The sequence below is a fragment of the Macaca thibetana genome, chromosome 14 (genome assembly GCF_024542745.1).
Source record: "Macaca thibetana thibetana isolate TM-01 chromosome 14, ASM2454274v1, whole genome shotgun sequence".
Lineage (NCBI taxonomy): Eukaryota > Metazoa > Chordata > Mammalia > Primates > Cercopithecidae > Macaca > Macaca thibetana.
Genome location: NC_065591.1, coordinates 92,809,525 through 92,837,111, shown reverse-complemented (window position 1 = coordinate 92,837,111; position 27,587 = coordinate 92,809,525). Strand labels below are relative to the sequence as shown.

General features: G+C 36.7%; 1 protein-coding gene across 1 annotated transcript in view; it reads right to left on the bottom strand.

Moving 5' to 3' along the window:
* Nucleotides 1-27,587, bottom strand: part of ARHGAP42 (Rho GTPase activating protein 42) — a 309,626-nt gene that overhangs the window by 128,098 nt on the left and 153,941 nt on the right. Inside the window, exon 4 of the mRNA XM_050758883.1 lies at nucleotides 8,498-8,569. Coding sequence (XP_050614840.1) covers nucleotides 8,498-8,569 — 72 coding nt within the window. The remainder of the gene's footprint in view (nucleotides 1-8,497; nucleotides 8,570-27,587) is intronic.

Genomic DNA, 27,587 nt, shown 5'->3' with positions numbered 1-27,587 from the left:
CGCTTCAATTCCATGAAGGCTGAGAGAAATAAGGAAATTGCAGAAGAAAAGTTTGAAGCTAGCAGAGGTTGGTTCATGGGGAAGAAAAGCAGCCATATCCTAACATAAACATCTCAGGTGAAGCAGCAAATGCTGATGTAGAAGCTGCAGAAAGTTATCCAGAAGATCTAGCTAAAATCATAGATGAAGGTGGCTACACCAAACAACAGATTTTCAATGTGGACAAAACAGCCTTCTCTCGGAAGAAGATGCCATCCAGGACTTCCATAGCTAGAGAAGAGAAGTCAATGTTTGGCTTCAAAGCATCAAAGGACCAGCTGACTCTCTTGTTAGGGGCTAATGAAGCTGGTGACTTTAAGTTGAAGCCAATGCTCATTTACCATTCAGAAATCTTAGGGCCCTTAAGATGCATGCTAAAGCTACTCTGCCTGAACTCTAGAAAGGTTAAACAAAGCCTGAATGATAGCACATCTTTTTACGGCATAGTTTACTTAATATTTTCTTTTCTTTTTTTTTTTTTTTTTGAGACGGAGTCTTGCTCTGTCGCCCAGGCTGGAGTGCAGTGGCCAGATCTCAGGATCTCAGCTCACTGCAAGCTCCGCCTCCCGAGTTCACGCCAATCTCCTGCCTCAGCCTCCCGAGTAGCTGGGACTACAGGCGCCCGCACCCTCGCCCGGCTAGTTTTTTTTTTTTTTTATTTTTTAGTAGAGACGGGGAGTTTACTTAATATTTTAAGTGCACTCTTGAGACCTTTTGCTAAGAAAAAAAGATTCCTTTAAATATAGAACTACTCATTGCCAATTTACCTGATCACCCTGATGGATATACAAGTAGACTAATGTTCTTTCATGACTGCTAACATAAAATCTGTTCTGCAGCCCACGGATCAAGAAGTAATTTTGACTTTCAAATCTTATGATTAAAGAAATGCATTTCCTAACTGATACGGTTTGGCTCTGTGTTCCCACCCAAATCTCACATCAAACTGTAATTCCCAGTGTTGGAGGAGGGGCCTGCTGGGAGGTGACTGGATCATGGGGTCAGATTTCCCCCTTGCTAGTCTCATGAGAGTGCGCTCTCATGGGATCTGGTTGCCTGAAAGTTTGTAGCACTTCCTCTTTTGTTCTCTCTCCTCCTCCTGCTCTGCAATGTGAAGAAGGTGCTAGCTTCCCCTTTGCCCTTCCCGCATGACTGTAAGTTTCCTGAGGCCTCCACAACCATGTTTTCTGTACCTGGTTGTGAGTCAATTAAACCTCTTTTCTTCATAAATTATCCAGTCTCAGGTAGTTACTCATAGCAGACTAATACAATAAGGCAAGAACAGACTAATACAATAAGGCTATCATTGTCAAAGACAGTGATTTCTCTGACAGATCTAGGCAAGGTAAATTGAAAACCTTCTGGAAAGGATTCACCACTCTAGAAGCCATTGACAACATTTATGATTCACGGAAGAAGTTGATTCTAATCCTTACGGATGACTTGGAGGGGTCTGAAGACTTCAGTGGAGGAACTTCCTGCAAATGTGGTGGAAACAGCAAGAGAACTAGAATTAGAAGAGGAGCCTGCAGACAAGACTGAATTGCTGCAATCTCATGATCAAACTTAAAGGATGAGGAATTGCTTCTTATGGATGAGCAAAGAAACTAGTTCCTTGAGATGGAATCTATTCCTTGTGAATATTGTTGAAATGCCAACAAAGGATTTGGAATATTCCATGTACTTAATTGATAAGGCAGAGGCAGTGTTTGAAGGAATTGACTACAATTTTAAAAGATTTAAAATTTTACTACGGGTAAAACGCTATCAAAAAGCAATATCACACACTCCAGAAAATACTTTCATGAAAGAGTCAACCTGTGAAGCAAACTTCACTGTAGTCTTCTTTGAAGAAACTGCCAAAGCCACCCCAGCCTTCAGCAACCACCACCCTTACAGTCAGCTGCTACCAACATCCAGGCAAGACCATCCACCAGAAAAATGAACACAACTCATTAAAGGCTCAGATAATTGTTAGCATATTTTAGCAATAAAGTATTTTTTAAATAAGGTATGTATGTTGATTTTTAGACATAACACTATGATTGCACACTTAAGAGACTACTGTATAGTGTGAATATAACTTTTATATGCTGTAAGAAATAAAACATATGTGTGACTCATTGGGATATTTGTTTTAGGCCAGTGGTCTGGAACTGAACCTACAAAATCTATTTCCAAGGAACCTGCCTATATACAGATCTTTTACCTCCTTTGTTAACTTTGCACCTAATTTTATTATTGCTATTATAAAGGGGATTGTTTTCTCAATTTTCCTTTTGGATAGTTAATTAATAGTATTACATTGGAAAGCTGCTTGTTTTCATTGATTTTGTATCCTGCAACTCTGTTCGAGTTGAGTGAGGCATTTGTAATACTTCTTAGATTCTCTAAGCTATTTTTATTTTGAGACAAGTTAGACTGCAGTCACTTTTCACATGACAGAAATCTAAGACTGAAACAGGAATTGTGACAACTATGTATAGATTTTTTGGATACTACATGCTAAAATAACTGCATGTATAAGGCATGTTTAAAAATAATAAACAAATGTTCAGAGACAGAAACAAACTCTACAATGGACAGAACAAAGGGACCAGAATTATCGGTTTCCATTACAGTCTTCAACATGAAAACAATATAAAGAAATCAAGTTCTATTATAAAATGACTAGCAATATATTGTTGATTTCCATATAAAAACCATAGAAGAATGTTCATATGATTTTTATTAAAGTCTTAGTAAAAATAAAAACCAATGTCTCACAAAACATTTCTCATAGAAATAAAAATGTATCCTTTAACTTTCACGGGCAGTATTTCCCAAGTTTCTTATCTTTAATGAAACAAGTCAGCATTAATTGCCTACTGTATACTGGGGACCCTGGGCATCAAGGGGAATTTCTTTTTTTTTTTGAGACGGAGTCTCCCTCTGTCACCCAGGCTGGAGTGCAGTGGCCGGATCTCAGCTCACTGCAAGCTCCACCTCCCGGGTTCATGCCATTCTCCTGCCTCAGCCTCCCAAGTGTCTGGGACTACAGGCACCCGCCACCTCCCCCAGCTAGTTTTTTGTATTTTTTAGTAGAGACGGGGTTTCACCAGGTTAGCCAGGATGGTCTCGATCTCCTGACCTCGTGATCCGCCTGTCTCGGCCTCCCAAAGTGCTGGGATTACAGGCTTGAGCCACTGTGCCCGGCCAAGGGGAATTTCAAAAGTAAGGGAAATATATTAACTATGCTTGGTTAAAGGGGTAGGTTTGGGCATATTTGAAAACATTTTGATAACTAAGATATTTCACACTAAACCATTTATTTGTTAAAGGTAAAGAAAATGAAGTATTTCACAACAGAGTTGCTCTAGGGAGTAGAAGGGCTTCTGGTCTGAGGAACTGAGTTCTGATCTTCACTGGGCCACCACGTCTCTTCCCAGTTTGTTTCTGTATAATATACATCCGTATGTGGAAGGTGAGCCTTTGTCCTCCTTAGTGCAAGTTCCATCACTAAACATATGTAATACTCTGGTATGTATGTATGTTTATAAACATACATTTGTTTTTCCACAGTGTATTATCTTTGATTAGAAACTCACACAAAGGCCGGGGACAGTGGCTCATGACTATAATCCCAGCACTTTGGGAGGCCAAGGTGGGTGGATCACTTGAGATCAGGAGTTCAAGAGCAGCCTTGCCAACATGGTGAAATCTTGTCTCTACTAAAAACACAAAAATTAGCCTGGCATGGTGGTGGGCACCTGTTAGTCCCAGCTATTCAGGAGGCTGAAGCAGGAGAATCACGTGAAGCCGGGAGGCAGAGGTTGTAGTGAGCCAAGATTGCACTACTGCACTCCAGCCTGGGTGACAGAGTGAGACTCCATCTCAAAAAAAATAAAAATAAAAATAAAAATAAAATAAAAATAAAAAATAAAAACAAACAAAAAACCTCAGACATACAGCTCTATCTATACTTCGGAGTCAGCTGGTCTACGTAGCAACAGGCATATAAAGTGCAGAGAGGACCTTACAATCAATTAACTCTGAGAACAGCGAAGTTTCCAATACAGTCATGGAAATGGAAATAGAATTGTCAATTTATTCAAAAAGCATCCAAAACCAGTTATGATTCATCTCACTCTATACTATTTGGTTGATGCAAAAGTAATTGTTGTTTTTGCCATTACTTTTGCATCAACCTAATATGACTACTATGGATATATTCCTATGGTGGAAATTCATAGAGTTGACATTAAGTGTTCTGAATACCTACTTTCCACTAGTATTCTAGAACTTAAAGCAGCAGTGTGTCAGGAGAAACTAAACATTCAATCTAAGCCTCTGACACATGTAATATGTCTGGCCTGCAACACAATTTCATTCTGAATATACCAACTTACTAAGAAACTTTAAATAAATACATCCTTGACAACTGTTTATAGATAATTCTCCTAATCTCCAAGTATCTGAAACAGCAGAACCCATATCCTTCTGTCCTTCAGTTCAACAACCCCATTACTAATCTTTTCTAATGCCTCTCACGGATGCACGATGCTTCTTTCCCACAACTGTGACTTACCAAGAGCCTTACTTTCACAGTGAAGTATCAGGTGTCTCAAAGTGCCATAGAACACACTACAAAGGAAATGTTTGTGGTCCTTGGATCTTATCCACTGCAGTTAAACAGTATCATCTGGTTGCAAGGCAAGGGCCACTTTGACTCAGCATTTTCCACTCTGTTTTGCCTGTGTGGACCAAGCTGAAGAGGTCGCTGACTGCAGTGGAAGATTCTACGCTTAATCAACGGCCCTGCCTTCCAGCTGGCTAATCAGCCCAAACATGCTTGTGGGAAATCTTCAAGGCAAAGGCTGAAAAGCTGCAGAGTGTCACTTTTAGAATTAACTTTATGCACCAAATAAGAAAATACCTAAGGAAACAGGGACTGAAGTAATAGAAAAAAATAAGTACTTTCATGTATGTTTATTCCACAATGCCAAAAGAAAATTGATCTATACATATATTTTGGAAGAACATGCCTGGTTTTTTTTTGTTTTTTTGTTTGTTTGTTTTTTGTTTTGTTTTTTGAGATAGAGTTTTGCTCTTGTTGCCCAGGCTGTAGTGAAATGGCATGATCTCTGCTCACCACAACCTCCACCTCCTGGGTTCAAGCAATTCTCCTGCCTCAGCCTCCCAAGTAGCTGTTGGTCAGGAGGCTGGTCTCAAACTCCCGAACTCAGATGATCCACCCGCCTCAGCCTCCCAAAGTGTTAGGATTACAGGTATGAGCAACCATACCCGGCCAAACATGCCTGTTTTTAATTCACTATTCACTTTACTAAGCAAGAACTACTTGGCAGCTTAGAAATAATTTAGTACTAAATGCATCAGGCAGATAAAATACACAGAATCACCACCACCAAAACACTAAATGAATAATGTTAATGCTCAAGACCGGCTTCATTTAATCACAAATTTAACCTTCCAGTGAATAGGTAAAGGCATAATATATACTGATGGGTGTTTTCAGTTGATCTGTCCTGCAGTTAAGATGTTTACAAAACAAAATAAAATGTTATTAAGACTCCTGCCACTGCAACTGTAAGATAACTTAAACCTCCACGTAAGAAAAAGATAATTCCCAAACAGATGAAACTTACGCTTTTTGGGGCTAGAAAACTTGGAATATGTGTACTAGGGAAAAAATTTTTCACAAAGCTCTAATTCAATTTTATAAAAACAACATTGATGAAGTAAAATATTGTAAGTCAAGGCTCTGAAATAAAATGGCTTCATTTGGGGACCACACTGACTGTTTCAGATCAGCTCTGTGATTTCAGATCAGCTCTGTGATTTGGTGCAGGTCACCTCATCATTTTCCTCATTTGTAAGCAGGTATAACACCAGTACCCACCTCATAGTTTGCTTGTGACTATTTAATTAGGTCACAGATTTTCACTGAAAGTCCCTGCCAATAAAAATTAGCTACTACTAATTTTGAAAAGCCTCTCCTTGTGCTAGGACACCATATTCTTGTCATTTCCTCTTTCTTTTGTTCCTTCCTTCTCAGCCTCCTTTCCTGTCTTTCTTTCCCCAAACATCAAGTGTTGAGACAGTTCTTAGGTTATAAGCGTCCTGGGTCCTCTTCACTTCTCGCTCTATTCTTTCTCAACGGGATCTAACCTACTCCCGTGACTTTAATAAACACCTAGAAGACAGAATTCCCAAGTGTTTGTTTCTAGTTCAGATCTGAACACACACCTGCTAATTCAACATCACATGGATGTCTCAGAGGAGCCTAAATTTCACTCATCATGACTAAAAACTCAACTTACCATCATTGCCATCCAACATAAATGTTGCCTATATCAGTAAGTGGTTCAACAACCACCCAATTATGCAACCTGAAATCCAGAGAGACATTTTCCTGAAACGTTCTCCTCCTAAATTTCCAGTGGGTAACCCACTTCCTACTATTGTCATTTCACCTCTAACATAGCTTTCTTACATCTCCTTGTCCCCACAGTTACTTTCACCCTCCTTATCTAAAGCCACTAACCACCAGCCCCAAAATTGGTTTGCCCAGGTAGTCTGTCCTACTCCTATCCATGCATGATATGCAGCTAGAATGACATTTAAAATACAAATATGATATCACTCTCCCGCTAACATTTCTATTGCTTATCACTGCCCTTATGCTACGGAGTAAAATACTGTGAGTCATTTACAAAGCTGTACACGTGGCCTCTGCCTCCAGGGTCCACTGTGCTCCAAACACACTGGACTTTCTTCCACTAAAATGCGAAGCTCTTCCCTCCTCCACCAAGAAAACCTTTCTTCATTCCCATATTCCATTCCCTTTTTTGGAATATTTGTAAGTTTTTTTCCCTCCCCACCATTGTGTCCCCTTTTTCTTCCTCATGACTTAGGTCTCTACCTAATACTTCTTGCAAAAGACATTTCTTGATTTCCTGGACAAGTTCAGATCCATTAATTATGCCCTTGTAAAGCACTCTGTACTTTTGCATCACAATCCCCAATACATTTGTAATTACTGCTATGTCTGTTTTTCATGAAAGGTAATAGGGACATACGTGCAGGAATCATCTCTGACATGTTTACAGCTACATCCGTTCATCTTATCAAACACCATGCATGCCACCTGTGAGCCAACCATGAGACTGATAAATATTTGCTGAATTAATTAACATAAAAATGGTTCTGATTTTAGTCCTTCACTTGAAAATTGCTCACAATTGGTGGAGAAATGCACATAAAATTCTTATCAAGGCAAACTGCGTTACCTTCTTAAGAGAAATATGTGTAAAGGCTATTCAATCCTATGAAAAGGAAACCAAATAGGTTCTGGAAGGGGAACATCTGCATGAGAAAGACCTATATAAGGAAGGCTTGTTTCTGGTGCTGGGATATGAAACCTGGCGAGACTTCAAAAAGTGAAGTGTAAGAAGTATTCCAGAGAGAGGGAAATGTTTGGGCAAAGACATGATTAGTGTCAGGTATATACAGAGACCGGTGAACAGAAAATTATGCCTGCTGGTGGGGTATACTGAAAGGTAGCAAAGTTCAAAATTCCAAGTTGTGCAAAGCTTTCATAATCAAAATTAAACTGTCAAGCAGAACCACAGAAGGTTTCATCATTGGAAGAATGACATAATTGAAGATGGTGAAAATTTGTTAATATATTAGAAGGAGGGTGTGGAGATCAATTAGTAGGCTATTTCAAATATTTCAGACAGAGGTAAGGAGGAAAGGAGTAGAAATAATTCTGCATTAGAATGGACAGCACTGCCTGAATGGGGAAGGGATATGACATTGACTAAAAGGAAAACTCAAACACGGTAAGAATGAGGGAAGGATGGGAGAGGAGATGATTAGTTCTATTTTAGAAACCTTAAGTTTTATATGCTCCCATGATGTTGTGCAAGTGGTTAAAATATGGCTCTAAGAATGAGGACGCAGGCAAATTTCAGATTATTAGAATCAGAAAAAATTTAATTGGTCCATAGTCAATTAAACATTAACAAAAAGGCTTTGTGACAAACATTTCTAAATTTTTCACAAACACATATTTTTATTAATAAGAAATACAAAGAATATTAAAAGTTCTCATATAATCATTGCTTGAATTGTCAATGTGCCCAGTCCCTAATTTTTAATTTATTTAGGAAGAGAGTTCCTCATAATTTCACCCTGTCTTCAAAATAGTTAATTCCTACAATTGTTGGGATAGGAAGAACTCATTTATAACATGCTTTTTATCTACTCAGTAGAATAATATATTTTATGTCTAAAAGAAGTCCAGTCTTTTGTAATAGGCTCTATGCAAAAAGTTTAAAATGATGTGCAAAATTTTTTAAAAGGTCATTCTAATTTCAAAAATGTTAACATCTGAAATTATGTCATCTTTAATTATCAGGAGAATATCTAAAGAATAATAAAATGTAACACTTACTTTTGCTGCACCTATCTGTTCTTTTCGAAATTTCTCAAGTGGTGCAATTAATACATCATTAGCATTTTGGATCTGAAATAAAAAATGCACATATATTAAATCTTGCAGAATTTCATGCCAACAACATTGAAAAAATGGCTGCTTTATCCAACGTATCAAATAGACTGTTTTTGTTTTTGTTTGCATCTATAAAAACAACTTACATGTTATATACAGTTTTTCTACTTTATAATTAAGCTGTTTTCACATATTATTTCCCTTGATCCTAATAACAATGTGAAAAATATGAAAATAAGTACTTGTTGTGGTGAAATCTTGGTTTGAATACTTAAATTTCTTCTTCTAAAACTTAACTAAGAAACAGCACATTGGGTATTAAATTTACAAATACCTATAATTACACTGGTTTAATGTAGCCAGTTCAAGCATCATTTTAAAATTAAACCATATAAAAGCTCTTCCATTTTGCCATTAGAATGGTAGAATTCTACAGCTGCAAAAAAAGGCTTATTTTTTCCCCTATTTAATTAGATTCCTCATAATGAGGAATTGAGGTTTGCCTGAACATTCTCATAATGTTTCCAACCTGACTAAAATAGTATTTGATTTCATTTCAATGAAAACATATTTTAGCCCCAAATTCCACATTGAGATTTACTTAAACTTTAAAACAAATAAAGCTTTCCATATTGATCTGTAAGACTACTGCAATGGGAGTGCAAGATATGAAGACCAGCAACTGAATGCAAGCAGACAGAAATTCCTAAGGATACCATTATTCTGGAAGGGGATGTTCTTTTAAAAAACAGCCTTTAGAAAGCATTAAAATAAAGAGGAGGCCCAGTTACAAAATTTATAATTTGTTCTACGATTATGACAACTGAACAAAATCTATTACATAATTAGCAAATACCAGGATAAAGAGAGAAAATTTCTTATTTTTAAAATGTATTATTCTACTTTAAAATAGGTTAAAGGGTATACAGGTGCTCCATGTACTATTTTTCTAAATGTTTTGTAAGTTTGAAATTATATCAAAATATATGCATTTCAATGAAAGTGTCACTTTCCTTATTTTCATTAAACTGGTTTATCTCTAGTCAAGTTTAATTTCTTAAAGTCCATCATCTAGAAATGCACACAGATAATATACAAAAATAAAAAAATTAAAACTAGCATGTTAACACCACTATCCATGATCCTGTTAATCTTTGATTTGCAGAAAAATGAGAATGACAGATCTTGAAAAGAAGACCAAAATCCTATGCTGTGAAAGCATACAAATTAGATTAATAGGCAAAAAATCTTGTCCCAGACAATGAGGGCCAACTGGAGATACCACTGACATCCATCACCTAATCCCCATTTCTGAGCTCAGACAGACATACCTCCAGATAGACTGTGCAGGCGTCCTACTGGGAAGAGATTATTAGAAATAGCAGTAAAATAGCTCACTTTTAATTATCTCTCTAAAACCTCTTTGCCCTCATTAAAACCCCCAATTACATACATACACACACACAAACACACACACAGACACACACACACACACACGTATCCAGATTGTACAGATGCAATACATAGCTGACTCCACCTTTAAAGTTAAGTTTGCATAAGGGGAAAGACAGTATCATCAGTACTTTTGTGTAATTTGGAATAATAGCAATAATAAAGGCTACTATTCATTGAATGTTTACTTTATGCTGAAAATTGCAATCAATCCTTTACAAGCATGAGCTTATGTATTTAAAGTCAGCTAAATGGCTGGGAGAGAAATTCAAATCTGGAAGTGATAAGGAACGAGGCTGGGTTCCTGTAGTATTGACAGATGCATAGCAGGAATTCCAGAGACAGTTCTATGGAAGACACAAAAGGACTCAATGACAAATTGCATAGAGGGAGAAAGAGAGAGGAATCAATGAAGAAACTAAGGTTTTGGCCTCAGCCACTGGAACTTTGGTAACACATCAGAATTTGGGGCAAATGAGGTAGGGAGTATGCTTGATAAAGAAAGAATAAAGACAACGATTAATTTCACTTTGTTCCAATTACATCTGATGTCATGGAAAGATTCAAAGAAATATTATGTCAGAAAATTCCATCTCACATTGGCAGAACTAATAAAAATGAATGGATGTTTTTTATTGGGAAGGAAAGGATTGTGAAAGGGAGCAGATGGGCTGATGTCATATACTAAGACCTTGGCACTCACATTCATATCCAATGGTTTACATCTCTGCTAAACCCCTTCTCTTGTTGTTACATACATAGGACCTCAAAATAAAGCAAAAGCCAGATGATATAACAAAACAGAATAATTAACAGCACCCTGTGGGCTAAGTATAATTTCCTATCTCTATTTCTTTCACATTTCTTGGGTTATTTGGATTTGCTTTTTTTCCCCTTCTTTTCCCATTCTCTTACCATGAAACTAAAGGAAGAAATAAATAAGTGGCAAAGGTATTAAACAGAAAAAAAAAAAAAAAATGAAGGGGGTGAAAACGTCCAACAGGGTGATAAAGAACAACAGAAATGATTTCTTGAGTGTTTCTAATGTGTCAAATACTACACTAAGTTCTTCACAATATAGAGATTAAAGTCAATATTTTATGGGTAATGAAATCAAACATCTAAAAAATGATCTGGAACATATTAAAAACATGAATGTTAAAGTTCGACTCAGCTTCATTTGAATCTCAGTGCCAAAACTGATAACACACAGTGTTTCATCCCTGTACTTCTTAAAAGTTTTTATAAAAATTAAAAGCAAAATAAATTATTTTGAAAAAAACACTAGCATAGATTTGTACATGGAAGGCTCTCAATAAATGTTAACTTCTTCAAATAATTGAATGTCTACTCTGTATTCATAACTGTCCTAAGCAGTCTTTACAGTTTCCCCTAAATGATTTAAAATGTAGTTACTCAAAGCTAGAAATTGAAATCCAGATTAATAACAGAACTTATCCAGAGGCCTAGCAGTAGTAGATAACCCCATGTTTTTCCATAAACCATTATAACAAATGCCTGGCTCTACCTCTGAAATATGATGCCACTTTTGTATGCAGTCAGTGGCTGCTGTTCACAATATGTAAATTTAAATTCAAGAGATCAAAATGGAAAATGCCAGCACTCAAAGGGCACTAAGTGGATTTACAAACCAATTTGGCTCCTTGTGAGCCTCATCTTTATACATTCCCCCTGGGAATACATGACTTTTATCCCTACACAGTGGTCACTCATATGGATTAAACCCTCCAATTCTGAAGTAATCCTGAAGTCAAGAAGGTGTTAAAATTTTGGTAGGATTAAAAGAGTTACTGTTGCTACTGCATAAGAAAGGAAAATGTCATATAGAGGGTACAAAACCCTTATTTAAAATGTGAATTAGAGTACAACTATGGTGACAACCCTTGCAAAGTTAAAAAATAAATCTAGAGAAATGCAATTTTCACTCACATGGAACTCTTTCATCCGGATTCACAAAACAAGCTTGATGAAATTCCTTCCAGAAGGGTAATACTTGGGGGAAAAATCAAGTCAAAGTTCAGGAGATTCAGGATCCCATAATATCTGTGGAATGTGCAACTTTGCATGACCTTACTAAGATGCTTTAGAAAAAATACAAAATAAATTTTAATACTCTCCCTAGATATTGATAAGATAAATTATTGAAGATGCCTTATTATGGTAATTAAGAAACAATTAACTTACAATTACTAGCCATTACCTAAACCTTGGCCTTAAGCAACTTATTTTTATAGATATTGGTTCACATTTAAAGTAAAAAACAATTACTGGTAATTTCACTTATTTTCAGTAGAAGAAAAGCAATTCTGACATTGGGTAATACTTCGCAATATAGCATCTACCATGCATTTTAACTGTGGGTAGGTTATTTAAGCCAGGCAATTAAGTTTCCTGTCACTTTCTTTTGCTATTTCAAGTGGTTCTAATAAACAGCCACAAGGGGGTGCACACAAATCATTCAAAAGTAATGGCTAGAAACGTTTTCATGTGGTTTGAAGAATGATTCTCCAAATATGTTTGGATTTCCTTTTTTACCCCCCACATAATCACAAATTATAATTTTCTATGGATCATGCATTTTCAAATGCTATCTTATAGGAATTTCCAGGGCGTGCTTTTCATTGCTGATAATCTTGCCACACTTATTCACTAAAAAAAAGTAGCAATGGAATAAAATAAATCTGAAAGGTATGTCTCTTAACAATTTTATTCTTACACTTCTTCCCTTTCCAGGTTTTGATTAAAATCCAGTGATGTTGGTGCCAGTCACAGCTCATCACTAATTAATGACTATATGTCCCATTATCTTGCAACTCATTAGCTAACACATCAGAATGTCTGAAAAATTACAGTTCCTTACCTCTCATTTTCAAAGCAATAAAACACTCAGTTTTGATGTAAAGATTTAATTATATTCTCAAGTACTATTTAAAGCAATACTTCTGATATTCTAAAGTACTATTTAAAGCAATTGCTTAAGGCTATAATACGCTACACTATTTACAACAAAAAAATAAATGGTAGAGTTCATTGCAAAAATAATTTCCTGTTGAGATGTCAATATAAACAATCAATACAAAGTGGAAAGACCATAAAGGTATGTAATAATAAGTGAAATGATCATAATTAATGCAGAAGATATCTACACAGTCTTTGATGTAAAATAATGGATTATTTTCCCATTCATATTTACAACTGAATCACATCACAGCTGAAAATCACATCACAGTTCTAATTTCTGATTGATTACAAGCAAGCATCTCTTCTCTGCCTTGTCCCAAACTGTATCTAGTTCCTCCTTCCTCAACAGCTTCTTAGGAAGAAGCTCTGGCAAGGGGTGGGGAACTGGGGTGCTAGCCTGGCATTCACTCCCAAGTACTGGCCAATTTAACTCTCCATAGCTACATAATATAGACATTCTTCTCTAGGTCAGTAAATCCACAGCACTACTAAACTAGATCTCAATGGCCAAAACTCACATGAGGTATAGAGGCTGGACACATGAGCACATCTTGCATTAATAAATAATCAGAAGTCAAAGACTAAATACATATTACTTCATACCCTTTAATGTGAGCAAATGACTGAAAAAAACCATACTGCCATCTAAAAACAAGTGCTATGTAAGGCTATCTGGATACTTGCCATTCATTTAATTCTGACTTGAATGCCACTTGCTACTTCAGCATTTTAATTTTTTTGGATCTACTTAGTGACAGAGTTCCACTATGAATCCCACTCCATTGGACCTCATCAGTTAGATCTAACTCTTACTTGAATTTAATATTACTTTCATCTTTCTCAATTTTTATCAGCAATAATACTTTTCTTATGGAAATATATTGGGAAAATTAACTTAAGTTTCTGGAGAATTGTTTCTGGAGAATGCCCTCTTCTTTTTCAGAAGATAAGTAGAAGCAATACACTCTCAGGAGAATACTCCCAGTTATTTTTAATTAATTGGCCTAACCATGACAACTATGCAATCTTGATCAAGTTACTCAAACTAAGTTTCCTTTTCTATATAATAAAGATGATAATATGTCCTTATCTCATGGCCTGCTTACAAAGGTGAAATATTTTACTTTATGTCTAATGATCATAAGAATTTATTAATAAAGCATTAATTGCCTATTAAATTCTTTCTTTTGAGTAGGCCAACTGCAGTGCTCTAGATTTTTTTTTTCAATGAATTAGGAAGCTGCTATTGGAGTTTTAGTATAAGAGTGATATCTCACTAGCACATAGTTGATGTCAAAGCTTATTAACTGCAGAAGAGTAGTTAATGGGGTAAAATGGCAAGCAATCTCTCTACTTCTAGAGTTTATAACTAGTGACGAATACATAAATCAAATTAAAGTTTGCTATTTTTTAATAAAACCATCTATACTCATAAGGTGGAGGAATGGAAAACCATGCAACCAAGAAGGAATTGACCATTTTCACAGAATCTAGCAGAGAAAGTGGGAGAGGAGAGTAGATTGTAAAATTTCATATAATCCACTGTGATGCAATTAACATCATAACTCTAGGTGGTAACAAATTAAACTATTTGTGTACTAGTTATTTGAACCACAAAGGTAGGTTATTTATTGTATCTTTCTTGTTCTTAAACTACTTTTGCTTTATTCCTTTCTACTCAGCAATCTCTAATGGGGGATTAAAATAAGAATACTTTTTAAACATTTAAGTATTGTAGAAACATTTTCAAATACCAGACATAACCATAACATATTGCCTCCCCACTTATCTATTTATTACCAGCCTAATTACTGCTTTTTCATTTATAACCCTTTAATATTGGAGGCTAAAAACAGAAAACAAAGTCAAACTTCTTTTCAACTATAAATATCAAGATATGTGAAAGGTCAAATTAGAATTGGCATCTTAAAAGCTGCTTAAAATAATACTCCAAATGACCTGCATATACATTCACTTTTAAAAACATACTTTTTTTTAATTTTGACCAAAAGGTATGCATTTAAGAAAGCAATTTTATAGAATTTTTTAAAAGACCATATTAACTCAAAGGTCACACAAGGAAGATATTTAAGTTATGTCATTCAGAACCTGTATTCTCAAAGGGAGATTTAAGAAACGTAGTACCCTGAAGTGTTTCATTCCAACAGGTTAAATACTCACTCCTGCATCTGACTAGGTAAAAATGTTCTTCAGGGATACTGGTGAGGTTACTTCAGCCGGTTCTCTACCTTTGCACATTCTAAGGAAACATCAGGGTCTGCTGAACTTTGTACCTCTGGTGGCGCAACTAGACCACTCCAGTGATGTTCCTATGTTTGTTAATATGGCCAAAAATATTCCTATAACACAGTTGCCTTATTTATGTCAATATCCTCATGTTCATGAAAATATACCTCCTCCCATTCTCCCACCTCAAATATCAGAGACACCGTACATCCCAAGCTGAGCTAGTTAGGGCCTCAAGAGTATTTCTATTTATATGTTCTAACCCCTAACTTAGAGTGGGGGAAAGTGGCTTTGTGTATGGGAGCAAGGGGAGGGAGCTTCAGCAAAGTGATAATTTATATCACTCCCTCCCTCCCACTTAATGCTATTTCTTCTTGCTAATTGTGCTCTACCCTTCTTGGTATTCCCTACTAAGAGTATCTTTGGATTGAAAAAAATAAAATCATTCATCTTTTATAAATTCTTCATTTGTGAATTTAAGCAAATTTCTGATAGCCTTTGCCAGTTTAAAAGCAAATAAAATTCATTAAATTCCCAGTCATATTTTATAGCAATTGCATTTTAGTAGCTGAATGTTAATATAATCATAATTGTCCAGTATTTCAATAATAGCAGATTGCCAAATGTTTAAGAAAAATGGAAGATACCCAGTGTATATGCAATTTCTTAAATTTCTTATTGTAGCTGTACATTAGTGGGGGAGAATGGGAATAAAGGGGAGGACAGGAGAGAAGAGGGAAAGAAGGAAGGAATTATGCAGGATACAGACGTACATAAACAAAGGAGAGAATGATCTAACTAATACAGGGAGAAATTAGGAAAAATTAGGTCTGGGGCCAGTGGTGTGTTAAAGCAAGCTCATAGTGGCTCACAGAACCTTTGTGCTCATCTCTTCCCAGCCCGCACTGGGTAAGTGACCTTTGTTGAAATCAGCCAAGGTGGGAGGATTTACTCCGTGAAAATCAGCAAGCTCTACAAATCAGATTTCTCACACATACATAGCCACATGTATGCATGCATGTGTATACAACTGGCACCTGAGTGCCAGTTTTTCCCAATCTACCACTGCCTGGAGCCAAATATGTAACTACGCATTGCTTAACAATGGGCATGTGTTCTGAGAAATGGATCGTTAGGCGATTTTTTCATCGTGCAAACATTGTAGAATGCATTGCACAAAGCTAGATGGTACAGCCTACTATACACCTAGGCTATATGGTACAGCCTATTGCTCCTAGGCTTCAAACCTGGACAGCACCTTACTGTACTGAATACTGTAGGCAACTTTAACAGTGGTAAGGTAAGTATTTGTGTATCTAAATATATCTAAACCTAGAAAAATACAGTAAAAATACGGTGTAAAAGATTTTTTTGTAACGGAACACTGTACAGGGCACTTACCATGAATGGAGCTTGCATGCCTGGAAATTGCTCTAGGTGAGTCAGTGACTGGGTGGTGAGTGAATGTGAAAACCTAGGACATTACTGCACACGATTATAGATTTTACAAACACTGTATGCTTTGACTACATTAAATTTATAAAAAATACTTTTCTTCAATAATAAATTAACCTCAGCTTATGGCAAATTTTGTACTTTTAAACTTTTTAATTTTTTAACTTTTTGACTCTCTTGTCAAAGCTTAAAACACATTATACAGCTATAAGAATCTTTTATTTCTTTATATCCTTATTCTATACACTTTCTTCTATTTAAAATTTATGTTTTACTTGATGATACAAAGACACACATTAGCTTAGGCCTGCACAAGGTTAAATCATCAATATCACCATCTTCTACTTCCACATCTTGCCCTAATAGAATGTTTTCGGGGCAGTAACACACATGGAGCTGTCATCTCTTACAATGACAATGCCCTCTTCTGGAATACCTTCTGAAGAACGTGCCTGAGACTGTTTTATGGTTAACTTCATTACAAGTAGAAGTATACACTCTAAAATAATGATCAAAAGTATAGTAATACATAAACCAATAACAAAGGTATTCATTATCATGATCAAGTGCTATGTGTTATACAGAATTCTATGTGCTATACTTCTACAGATGAGCAGCACAGATTTGTCTGCACTGGCATCACCAGAAACATATAATGTATTGCACTATGATATTAAGACACCTATGATGTCATTAGGCGATAGGAATTGTTCAGCTCCATTATAATCTTATGGGATCAATATAATGTATGTGATTCATTGCTGACTGAAATGTTACAAACACATAACTAAATATAAATGGCATGTACCATGAATGCTGTTGCTCTTGTTAGCAAATAATGTTTATAGTTAACGTTTTGTGATCATTCATTCGGTGTTCAGGTTCATCCTTAGAATCTTTCACAGCCTAGCACCACAGAAAGCTACTATCTCCTGGCCGGGTGCAGTGGCTCACCCTCTAATCCCAGCACTTTTGGAGACCGAGGTGGGAGGATCACCTGAGGTCAGGAGTTCGAGACCAGCCTGGCCAACATGGTAAAATCCTGTCTCTACTAACAATACAAAAATCAGCCAGGCATGGTGGCACACATCTGTGATCTAAGCTACTTGGGAGACTGAGGCACAAGAATCATTTGAACCTGGGTGGCGGAGGTTGCAGTGAGCTGAGATCCTGCCACTGTACTCAAGCCTGGGTGACAGAGCAAGACACCATCTCAAAAAAAAAAAAAAAAAAAAAGAAAGAAAGAAAGAAAGCTACTATCTACCAGATAGGCTTGTGAAGCTAAAACTGTCACCAGTGCTAGAGTAGAAGAAGTTTGCACCAGCATTGCTAGGGAAGCTCAGAAACCAGAAAGTCTTACATGTATAAAATTAAGTTTAAGTGTAAAGAAGCGCAAACGAATTTAATCTTTTCAATATTGGAAAAGACATATTTAATTGGAAATGTTATAGGTTAATAGGTACATGTTTAAAAGAGATGCTTTAATAACTAGATAAAAGAGATCTTGTGTAGTTAGCACTCTTTACCACTATTTGTTGTTTAATATAGGTGTTTTTTGAATAAATACATAAAACATAACAGCCACATTATGACCACAACACAACATATATGGTCAAGAAGACTGCATATACTAGAGGACCCATAAGATTATAATGGAGCTGAAGAATTCCTATCACCTAGTGATGTCACAGCTGTTGTGACATTGTAGTACAACACATTACCTTTTCTGTGTTTAGTATGTTTAGATATACAAATGCTTATCATTGTGTTACAATTGCCTGCAGTATTCAGTATAGTAATATCCTGTATAGATCTGTAGCCTAGGAGCCTTAAGTGACAGTGGAACCATGTAGCCTACGTATTATTTTCGTATTTTGTAATTTCTAAACCTTCAAAAGTGGATATTTTCCCTATTAAAATCTTTTTTGAACAGTGATACACACTCTGTATTGCATCCCCAAACACAGTTTTAGAATTGTGCTGATGCTGTTTACGCGTGTGATAAAAAGTCAACTTGAGTAGAATAATGATGATTGTTCTTGGCTTACGAAATGCTTACTTGAAATAATATAATGGTGAGGTAAGGATCAGCACGGCTACAGGAAGGTTAAGAAGAGATTATTAAAGGAGGAGTATTTCTCACACATAATTCTACCCAATTAAAGTTTGAGAAATGAGAAAAAAGGGATATTCCTTCAGAAACATAAGCATCATAACATTACCTTTTCCTAGTTCACTTTCCCTGGAACAACACTTACTTGGGATGTTTATGTCACATGCTATCTCGATATAAATAAACACAGGAAACATTGTAATTAGAACTTGTACAGCTAAGAAAAAACAGCACCAGAAGCTAATACACACACATAGTATATCTTTACTATAAACTACCCCCTTAGTGTCTGTTTGGATGTGAACATTTTAAGGACCTCTGAGAGTTAGGGGGAAGAAAAAATAATCTTTTTAAATAAATAATTCCTTGATTGAATAAGCCAGCAAATTTAATCACAGTGTTGTTAAAAATAAAACCAAAAAAATTTAATTAAAAGAGAAAACTTAGGGCTTTAACACGGAATACAAAGTCCATGAATACCCAAAACTTATCTACGTCCTACAATTTAGCAAACAAGAGATATGATTTATTTTGCAAAGATTTTCTTTTAAACTTTCCCAGGCATTTGAGCACAGGCTCTTAGTCATAGCTAAGAATTACTTCCCAAATAAGTTCCATATGTTATAACTCTCGGCCCTGGTCTTTTCCAAATCCAGATCTGGTCATAAACTACGGGCCAGTTTTCCACACTGTACAGCTGTCAAAAGCCTTTCTTACCCAAGGAAGTAAAGAGCCTCTTTCAGCCCTTAATGTGAGGTCTTACATCATGTGAAGAATGAGTGATATGTCAATACTAGAGAAATTCTCTTTAAAACATATGACAAACAACATTTAAAAAATTACACTTTTCCTTATCTGTGAAAAGTATGTTCCAACAGAAAATACAATCATTTAATAGATCATTAACATCTGACCTCTTTTGGTCTTACCCTGAGGCCATGGCTTGAATTACTTTCAGTTCATAGAACTGCCTATGAGGTTAAGATTCTTCTCCAGAAAATGAAGCTTGAAAACTACTTTTCTTCCAGACAGCTTGAGACATTTGAGACATTCAGACTCTCCTGCACTTATCATGATGCGTACAATCAGATAATAAGGCAAAGCAGCAACGCTATGCCACGTGCCACCTGAATCATCCTATATAATCATGAAAAACTGCTTGCTCCTCTTTCTTTTTCCTCCTAAAAAATTAAGAGATATCTACTATATCTAGTGGGAAAGAAAAGTTACATTTTGAGGCCAGGAGTTCAAGATCAACCTGGCCATCATGGTAAAACCCTGTCTCTACTAAAAATAAAAATAAAATAGCCAGGTGTGGTGGTGCACACCTGTAATCCCAGCTACTCAGGAGCCTGAGGCAGGAGGATTGCTTGAACCTGGGAGATGGAGGTTGCAGTGAGCCGAGATTGCGCCACTGCACTCCAGCCTGGGTGACAGAACAAGACTCCACCTCAGGAAAAAAAAAAAAAAAAAAAAGAAAGAAAGAAAGAAAAAGAAAAGTTAGCTCCTTAGATGCCCAGTTTACATGAGCAGGACGACGGTTGCTGGTTGTAAAACTCTCCTTCTTATCTCCATGTTAACCAGATCCCCAAACACAGAATCCTAACAACAAAACATATTGTCAATAATCACATCCTGTTTGTAACTTTCTGCTTTTACTAGTGTCCTAACACATTCCAGTATATTACTAGTTAAGGAATATTTTAATTAATCTAAATTACTAACCTGAAACTGCTGGAGGGAAAAATGCATGTTCTCAGATAATTCAGGAATACAGTAAAATTGAAACGTATGTTACCACCATCAAAATGAAAATAGCTTTGCATAGTAACAAAGATACAAAGCTAATGATATTAGTGTACCTTACCCCAAAGCTTCCCAATCCCTGCTTCATATGTCATCATGAGAGCACCTAGGTGTATCTTAACAGCCTTTGACTCAGGTGACCTTTCAAGAATTCTTTTGCAGAGTAAAAGGAGCAAAGACAGACTCAACCAACTTAATCTTACACTTCAAGATAAGAAAACACTCTACACTCCATCCATGGATCGACTAATGCATTTTCATGCTTCAGATATCAGGTGAAGTGAAAGTTTAATAATGCTTTCTCCAACCCAGATATTTCTGCCAAGCTCCTGATCTGTAAACGGTTTGTCCCACTCCCACGGACACCTCAAAAACATACCCTCAAAGCAGGTCCCAGCCTTCTCCACTCCACTGATTTATCTCCTCTCAGTGAATGGCACTATATTCAGCCAACTCTCCAGTCATCCTAGACCAAGGCCTCTCCTTCATCTTCTGCGCCCAATCCAGGATCTCCCCACCACCTTAGCTTGCCTCCAATCACATCTCTTCAGGTTAAATTAGCAATTACACAACTCTCAGCACTCCGTTTCACGACCCACCTATATTTAACTTTCCACACAGATGCCAGAATGTTCTCTTTAAATGGACAGTATTTCACTCCCCAGCATTTATCGTCTCTCCACAACCTTCAATAGAAAAGGACTTGCTTTAGCCCAGTATCCAAGGGCCTTGAAAGAAAAGCCATCTCCTTACCTCCTAAAAATCTTTTTTGCTGCCATTCCCACGTGAGAAAGCCTTGATTTCTACCATGCGCATGGCAGAAGCACTTGACAGCCCTAACTTAAGCATACCTTGAGAATGAGACTATATGGCAGATGCCCTGAATGTGTGTTCAGAGTTCCAAACTAAGGAATTGAGAGTGGACAACTGGAGATTCATTACTTATCTATGTGGAATATCTGAACCCTCAGCCTGTCCAGTGGAACATGAGCCATTCAGGGGATCGAGGCCTTTGCCTTGGGTTAAATAAAAATTGTCAGGTGGAGGTTGTTAGTGGGAGGGTGTTAACTGAAAATGCTATGTAACCTGCATGCTTTTTACAAGCGGGTTGGTGGTTCTTCTGGTCCATCCCACTGTCATTGGACCACTCTCTATGTAAGTTTCCCAGTAATAAAGCCCTATGTTTTGTGTGCTGGCTCTGGGTCTCTTCTTTAGCTGCTTGAACCTGGTGTCATCCTATTGAAGTTAACAGGGGTCTGGCATGCCACCATGTAACATGACTTATAAATCCTAGCTCCCTCTGGACCTCTTCAATCCTTCTCTCTGTTCCACTTGTTCCCTATCTGAACACTCTTACTCATTCTTTAAACCTCAGCTCAAGCTTTACCTCCTTGCTGAGCTTTCTTTAATATTCCTAGGTTAAGTCTCAAGGCCCTTCTTCAAACTCCCACAGGACACCGATCATATGACTATCACAGCAGATGCCAGTACTCTGCAGACCACAGTGTGCACAGTGTGTCTTCCCATCCAGATTATGAGTATTTTTGAGAAAATGTTTATGTCTCCAGCTTTTATTTTTGTATCCCCCAAAGATGAGAGCAGTATCTGAGGCATACAGTTATTAGCCAACAGTTATTTATTGATATAAGCTTATTGGTTGGAAGTGGGGGTAGGGTAGGAGGTGGAGAAAGAATTTGGAAGACAGGAAGTTAGAGAGTGGAAAATGCCAAAATCAAACTTAAATGATAAAGATGGACAACGTCAGACTTTACCTTCCTACAAACCAAACATCATTTTCTTATTCATATATCAGTTTCAGTCTCAAACAATGCATATCCTAGTTGAGTGTGAGGTGTTCTGATGAACCATTGAGAAAGAAAAATCAGAAATGCATGGATTCAGTATGAAGATACCCTTTGTCTTTTTTGGAGAAAGAGAAGATTTTAATAGATAACAAATGAAGACCACCTTCTACTTAAGCATGCCAGGTTACAGGTTTTTATTACATACAAAAACAAAAGGTTAATTACCTCATTAAATTTTTACTTCTACTTCTAAAAGGTGAATAGATGAGATTAACTTCTGGAACTTTGTTTCTTTGTAAATTCTAGTTCTAGTTACCATTTTGGAAATGAATCTTGAAGAAGCACTGGGGATAGAGTAGGGAGAATAGGCATGCTAAATGCTATTTGGCAAAATAACCTATCGTTAGCCATTTATTAGAAATAATTAAGCAATGGCCTGCTGTCTTATGAGGCCTTGCTAGGCTCTGCCAAAAATTCAATTAGGCTGATAAACAATCTCGGAAGAATGAAGGGTCAAAAACACAGCTTCTTGTCATCTTTGAGTTTACTAATCAGGGAACATATTATCTACATTACTAAGGTACATTACTGAATTACAATTAGGACAACTGGGCAAAAAGGTGAAAACAAGGGCAAGCCTATGTAATGCTGTGAAGTGGATAAAATCTGTTTTCAAAAGCTTCTATCTCTTTAGCCACCCCTAGGTAGGTTTTGTTTAGCCTTTATTCGAGTGTGTTTATTTTATCTCTGAGTAGGCTTTGTCTGGCCTTTATTCTAGTGTGTTTACCATTACCACCTCCTCTCACTAAAAACTGTGCAGCCAGGAAACCTAAGTTTTATTTTTTAATTTTTTTATTTTCACAGGTTATTGGAAAACAGGTGGCATTTGGTTACATTAGTAAGTTCTTTAGTGGTGATTGGTGAGATTTTGGTGCATCCATCACCCAAGCAGTTTACACTGTAGCCAATTTGTAGTCTTTTACCCCTCACTGCCTTCCCACCTTTTCCCTCTGAGTCCTCAAAGTCCACTGTGTCATTCTTATGGCTTTGCATTCACATAGCTTAGCTCCCAATTATGAGTGAGAATATACAATGCTTGATTTTCCATTCCTGAGTTACTTCACTTAGAATAATAGTCTTCAGTCTCATCCAGATTGCTGCCAATGCCATTCACTTCTTTTTACGGCTGACTAGTACTCCACTGTGTGTGTGTGTGTGTGTGTGTGTGTGTATACCACAGTTTCTTTATTCACTCGTTGATTGACGGGCATTTGGGTTGGATCCACGTTTTTGCAATTGCTAATTTTGCTGCTATAAACATGCGTGTGCACGTATCTTTTTCATATAATGACTTCATTTCCTCTGGGTAGATACCCAGTAATGAGATTGCTGGATCAAATGGTAGTTCTACTTTAGTTCTTTAAGGAATCTCCACTCTGTTTTCCATAGTGGCTATACTAGTTTACATCCCCACCAGCAGTGTAGAAGTGTTGCCTTTCACTGCATCCACATCAACGTCTACTATTTTCTGATTTTTTGATTATGGCCATTCTTGCAGAAGGTGGTATCATACTGTGGTTTTGATTTCCTTTTCCCTGATCATTAGTGATGTTCAGATTTTTTCATATGTTTCTTGGCCATTTGTATATCTCCTTTTAGAATTGTCTATTCATGTCCTTATTCCACTTTTTGATGGGATTTTTTTTTCTTGTTGATTTGAGTTCATTGTACATTCTGTCCTTTGTCAGATGTATAGATTGTAAAGATTTTCTTCCATCCTGTGGGTTGTCTATTCACTCTGTTGACTGTTCCTTTTGCCATGCAAAAGCTCTTTAGTTTAATTAAGTCCCAGCTATTTATCTTTGTTTCTATTGTATTTGCTTTTGGGTTCTTGGTCATGAAATCCTTGCCTACGCCAATCTCTAGAAGGGTTTTTACAATATTATCTTCTAGAATTTTTATTATAGATTCAGGTCTTAGATTTAAGTCCTAGATCCATCTTGAGTTGATTTTTGCATAAGATGAGAGATGAGGATCCATTTACATTCTCCTACATGTGGTTTGTCAATTATCCCAGCACCATTTGTTCAATGGGGTATCCTTTCCCCACTTTTTGTTTTTGTTTGCTTTGTCAAAGATCAGTTGGCTATTTGGCTTTATTTCCGGGTTCTCTTTTCTGTTCCATTGGTCTATGTGCCAATTTTTATACCAGTACCATACTATTTTGGTGAGTATGGTCTTATTGTATAGTTTGAAATCAGGCAATGAGAGGCCTCCAGATTTGTTCTTTTTGCTTAGTCTTGCTTTGGCTATGCAGGCTATTTTTTTGGTTCCATATGAATTTTAGGTTTCTTTTTTTTTTTTTTTTTTTTTTTTTTTTTTAGTGTTCAGAGAATCTTTTATTTTCCTTTCCTATTTTTTTTTATATACTTTAAGTTCTAGAGTACGTGTGCACAATGTGTAGGTTTGTTACATATGTATACATGTGCCTTGTTGGTGTGCTGCACCCATTACCTCATCATTTACATTAGGTATATCTCCTAATGCTATCCCTTCCCCCTACCCTCTCCCCACAATAGGACCCGGTTTCCTGACTTTTTAATGATTGTCATTCTAACTGGTGTGAGATGGTATCTCATTGTGGTTTTGATTTGCATTTCTCTGATGGCCAGTGATGATGAGCATTTTTTCATGTGTCTGTTGGCTGTATGAATGTCTTCTTTCGAGAAATGTCTGTTCATATCCTTTGTCCACTTTTTGATGGAATTGTTTGTTTTTTTCTTGTAAATTTGATTGAGTTCTTTGTAGGTTCTGGATATTAGCCCCTTGTCAGATGAGTAGATTGCAAACATTTTCTCCCATTCTGTAGGTTGCCTGTTCACTCTGATGGTAGTTTCTTTTGCTGTGCAGAAGGTCTTTACTTTAATTAAATCCCATTTGTCAATTTTGGCTTTTGTTGCCATTGCTTTTGGTGTTTTACACATGAAGTCCTAGGCCGTGCCTATGTCCTGAATGGTATTACCTAGGTTTTCTTCTAGGGTTTTTATGGTTTTAGGTCTAACATTTAAGTCTCTAATCCATCTTGAATTAATTTTTGCATAAGGAGTAAGGAAAGGATCCAGTTTCAGCTTTCTACTTATGGCTAGCCAATTTTCCCAGCACCATTTATTAAATAGGGAATCCTTTCCCCATTTCTTGTTTTTGTCAAAGATCAGGTGGCTGTAGATGTGTGGTATTATTTCTGAGGGCTCTATTCTGTTCCATTGGTCTATATCTCTGTTTGGTACCAGTACTGTGCTGTTTTGGTTACAGTAGCCCTGTAATATACTTTGAAGTCAGGTAGCATGATGCCTCCAGCTTTGTCCTTTTGGCTTAGGATTCTCTTGACAATGCGGGGTCTTTTTTGGTTCCATATGAACTTTAAAGTACTTTTTACCAATTCTTTGAAGAAAGTCATTGGTAGCTTAATGGGGATGGCATTGAATCTATAAATTACCTTGGGCAGTATGGCCATTTTCACAATATTGATTCTTCCTATCCATGAGCATGGTATGTTCTTCCATTTGCGTCCTCTTTTATTTCACTGAGCAGTGGTTTGTAGTTCTCCTTGAAGAGGTCCTTTACATCCCTTGTAAGTTGGATTCCTAGGTATTTTATTCTCTTTGAAGCTATTGTGAATAGGAGTTCACTCATGATTTGGCTCTCTGTCTGTTACTGGTATATAAGAATGCTTATGATTTTTGCACATTGATTTTGTATCCTGAGACTCTGCTGAAGTTGCTTATCAGCTTAAGGAGATTTTGGGCTGAGACAATGGGGTTTTCTAAATATACAATCATGTCCTCTGAGGATTTTTTTTATAGTTCTGTGAAGAATGATGGTGGTATTGTGATGGGAATTGTACTGAATGTGCAGATTGCTTTTGGCAGTATGGTTCTTTTCACAGCATTGATTCTATCCACCCATGATCGTGGGACGTGTTTCCATTTGTTTGTGCTGTCTATGACTTCTTTCAGCAGTTTTTGTAGTTTTCCTTGTAAAGGTATTTCACCTCCTTGGTTAAATACATTTCTAAGCATTTTCTTTTTCCACTATTGTAAAAGGGATTGAGTTCTTGATTTGATTCTCAGCTTGGTCACTGTTGGTATACAGGAGATTTATGTACATTAATCTTGTATCTGGAAACATTGCTGAATTCTTTTATCAGTTCTAGGAGTTTTTTGGAGGAGTCTTTAGGTTTTCTAGGTACACAATTATATCATCAGCAAAGAGTGGCAGTTTGACTTCCTCTTTGCCTATTTGGATGCCCTTCATTTCTCTCTCTTGAATGATGGCTCTGGCTAGGACTTCCAGTACCATACTGAAGAGAAGTGGTGAGAGTGAGCATTCTTGTCTTATTCCAGTTCTCAGAGGGAACGCTTTCAACTTCTCCCCATTCAGTATTATGGTGGCTGTGGGTTTGTCACAGATGGCTTTTATTACATTGAGGTGTGTCCCTTGTAAACCAATTTTGCTGAGAGGGTTAATTATAAACGGATGCTGGATTTTGTTGAATGCTTTTTCTGCATCTATTGAGATGATCATGTGATTTATTTTGTTTTTAATTCTGTTTATGTGGTGTATCACATTTATTGACTTGCATATTTTAAACTGTCCCTGATCCCAGGTATAAAACCACTTGATCATGGTGGATTATCTTTTTGATATGTTGTTGGATTTGGTTCACTAGCATTTTGTTAAGGATTTTAGCATTTATGTTCATCAGGGATATTGGTCTGTAGTTTTCTTTTTTGGTTATGTCCTTTCCTGGTTTTGGTATAGGGTGATACTGGCTTCATAGTATGATTTAGGGAGGATTCCCTATTTCTCTATCTGGTGAAATACAGTGTCAACAGGATTGGTACCAATTCTTCTTTGAATGACTGGTAGAAATAAGTAAGAATTCACCTGTTCCTGGACTTTTTTTTGTTGGTAACTTTTTTATTACCATTTCAACCTCACTGCTTGTTATTGGTCTGTTCAGGGTATCTAACTTTTCCTGATTTAAGCTAGAAGTTTTGTATCTTTCCAGGTATTTATCCATCTCCTCTAGGTTTTCTACTTTATGCATGTAAAGGTGTTCATAGTAGTCCTGAATGATCCTTTTGTATTTCTGTGGTGTCAGTTGTAATAT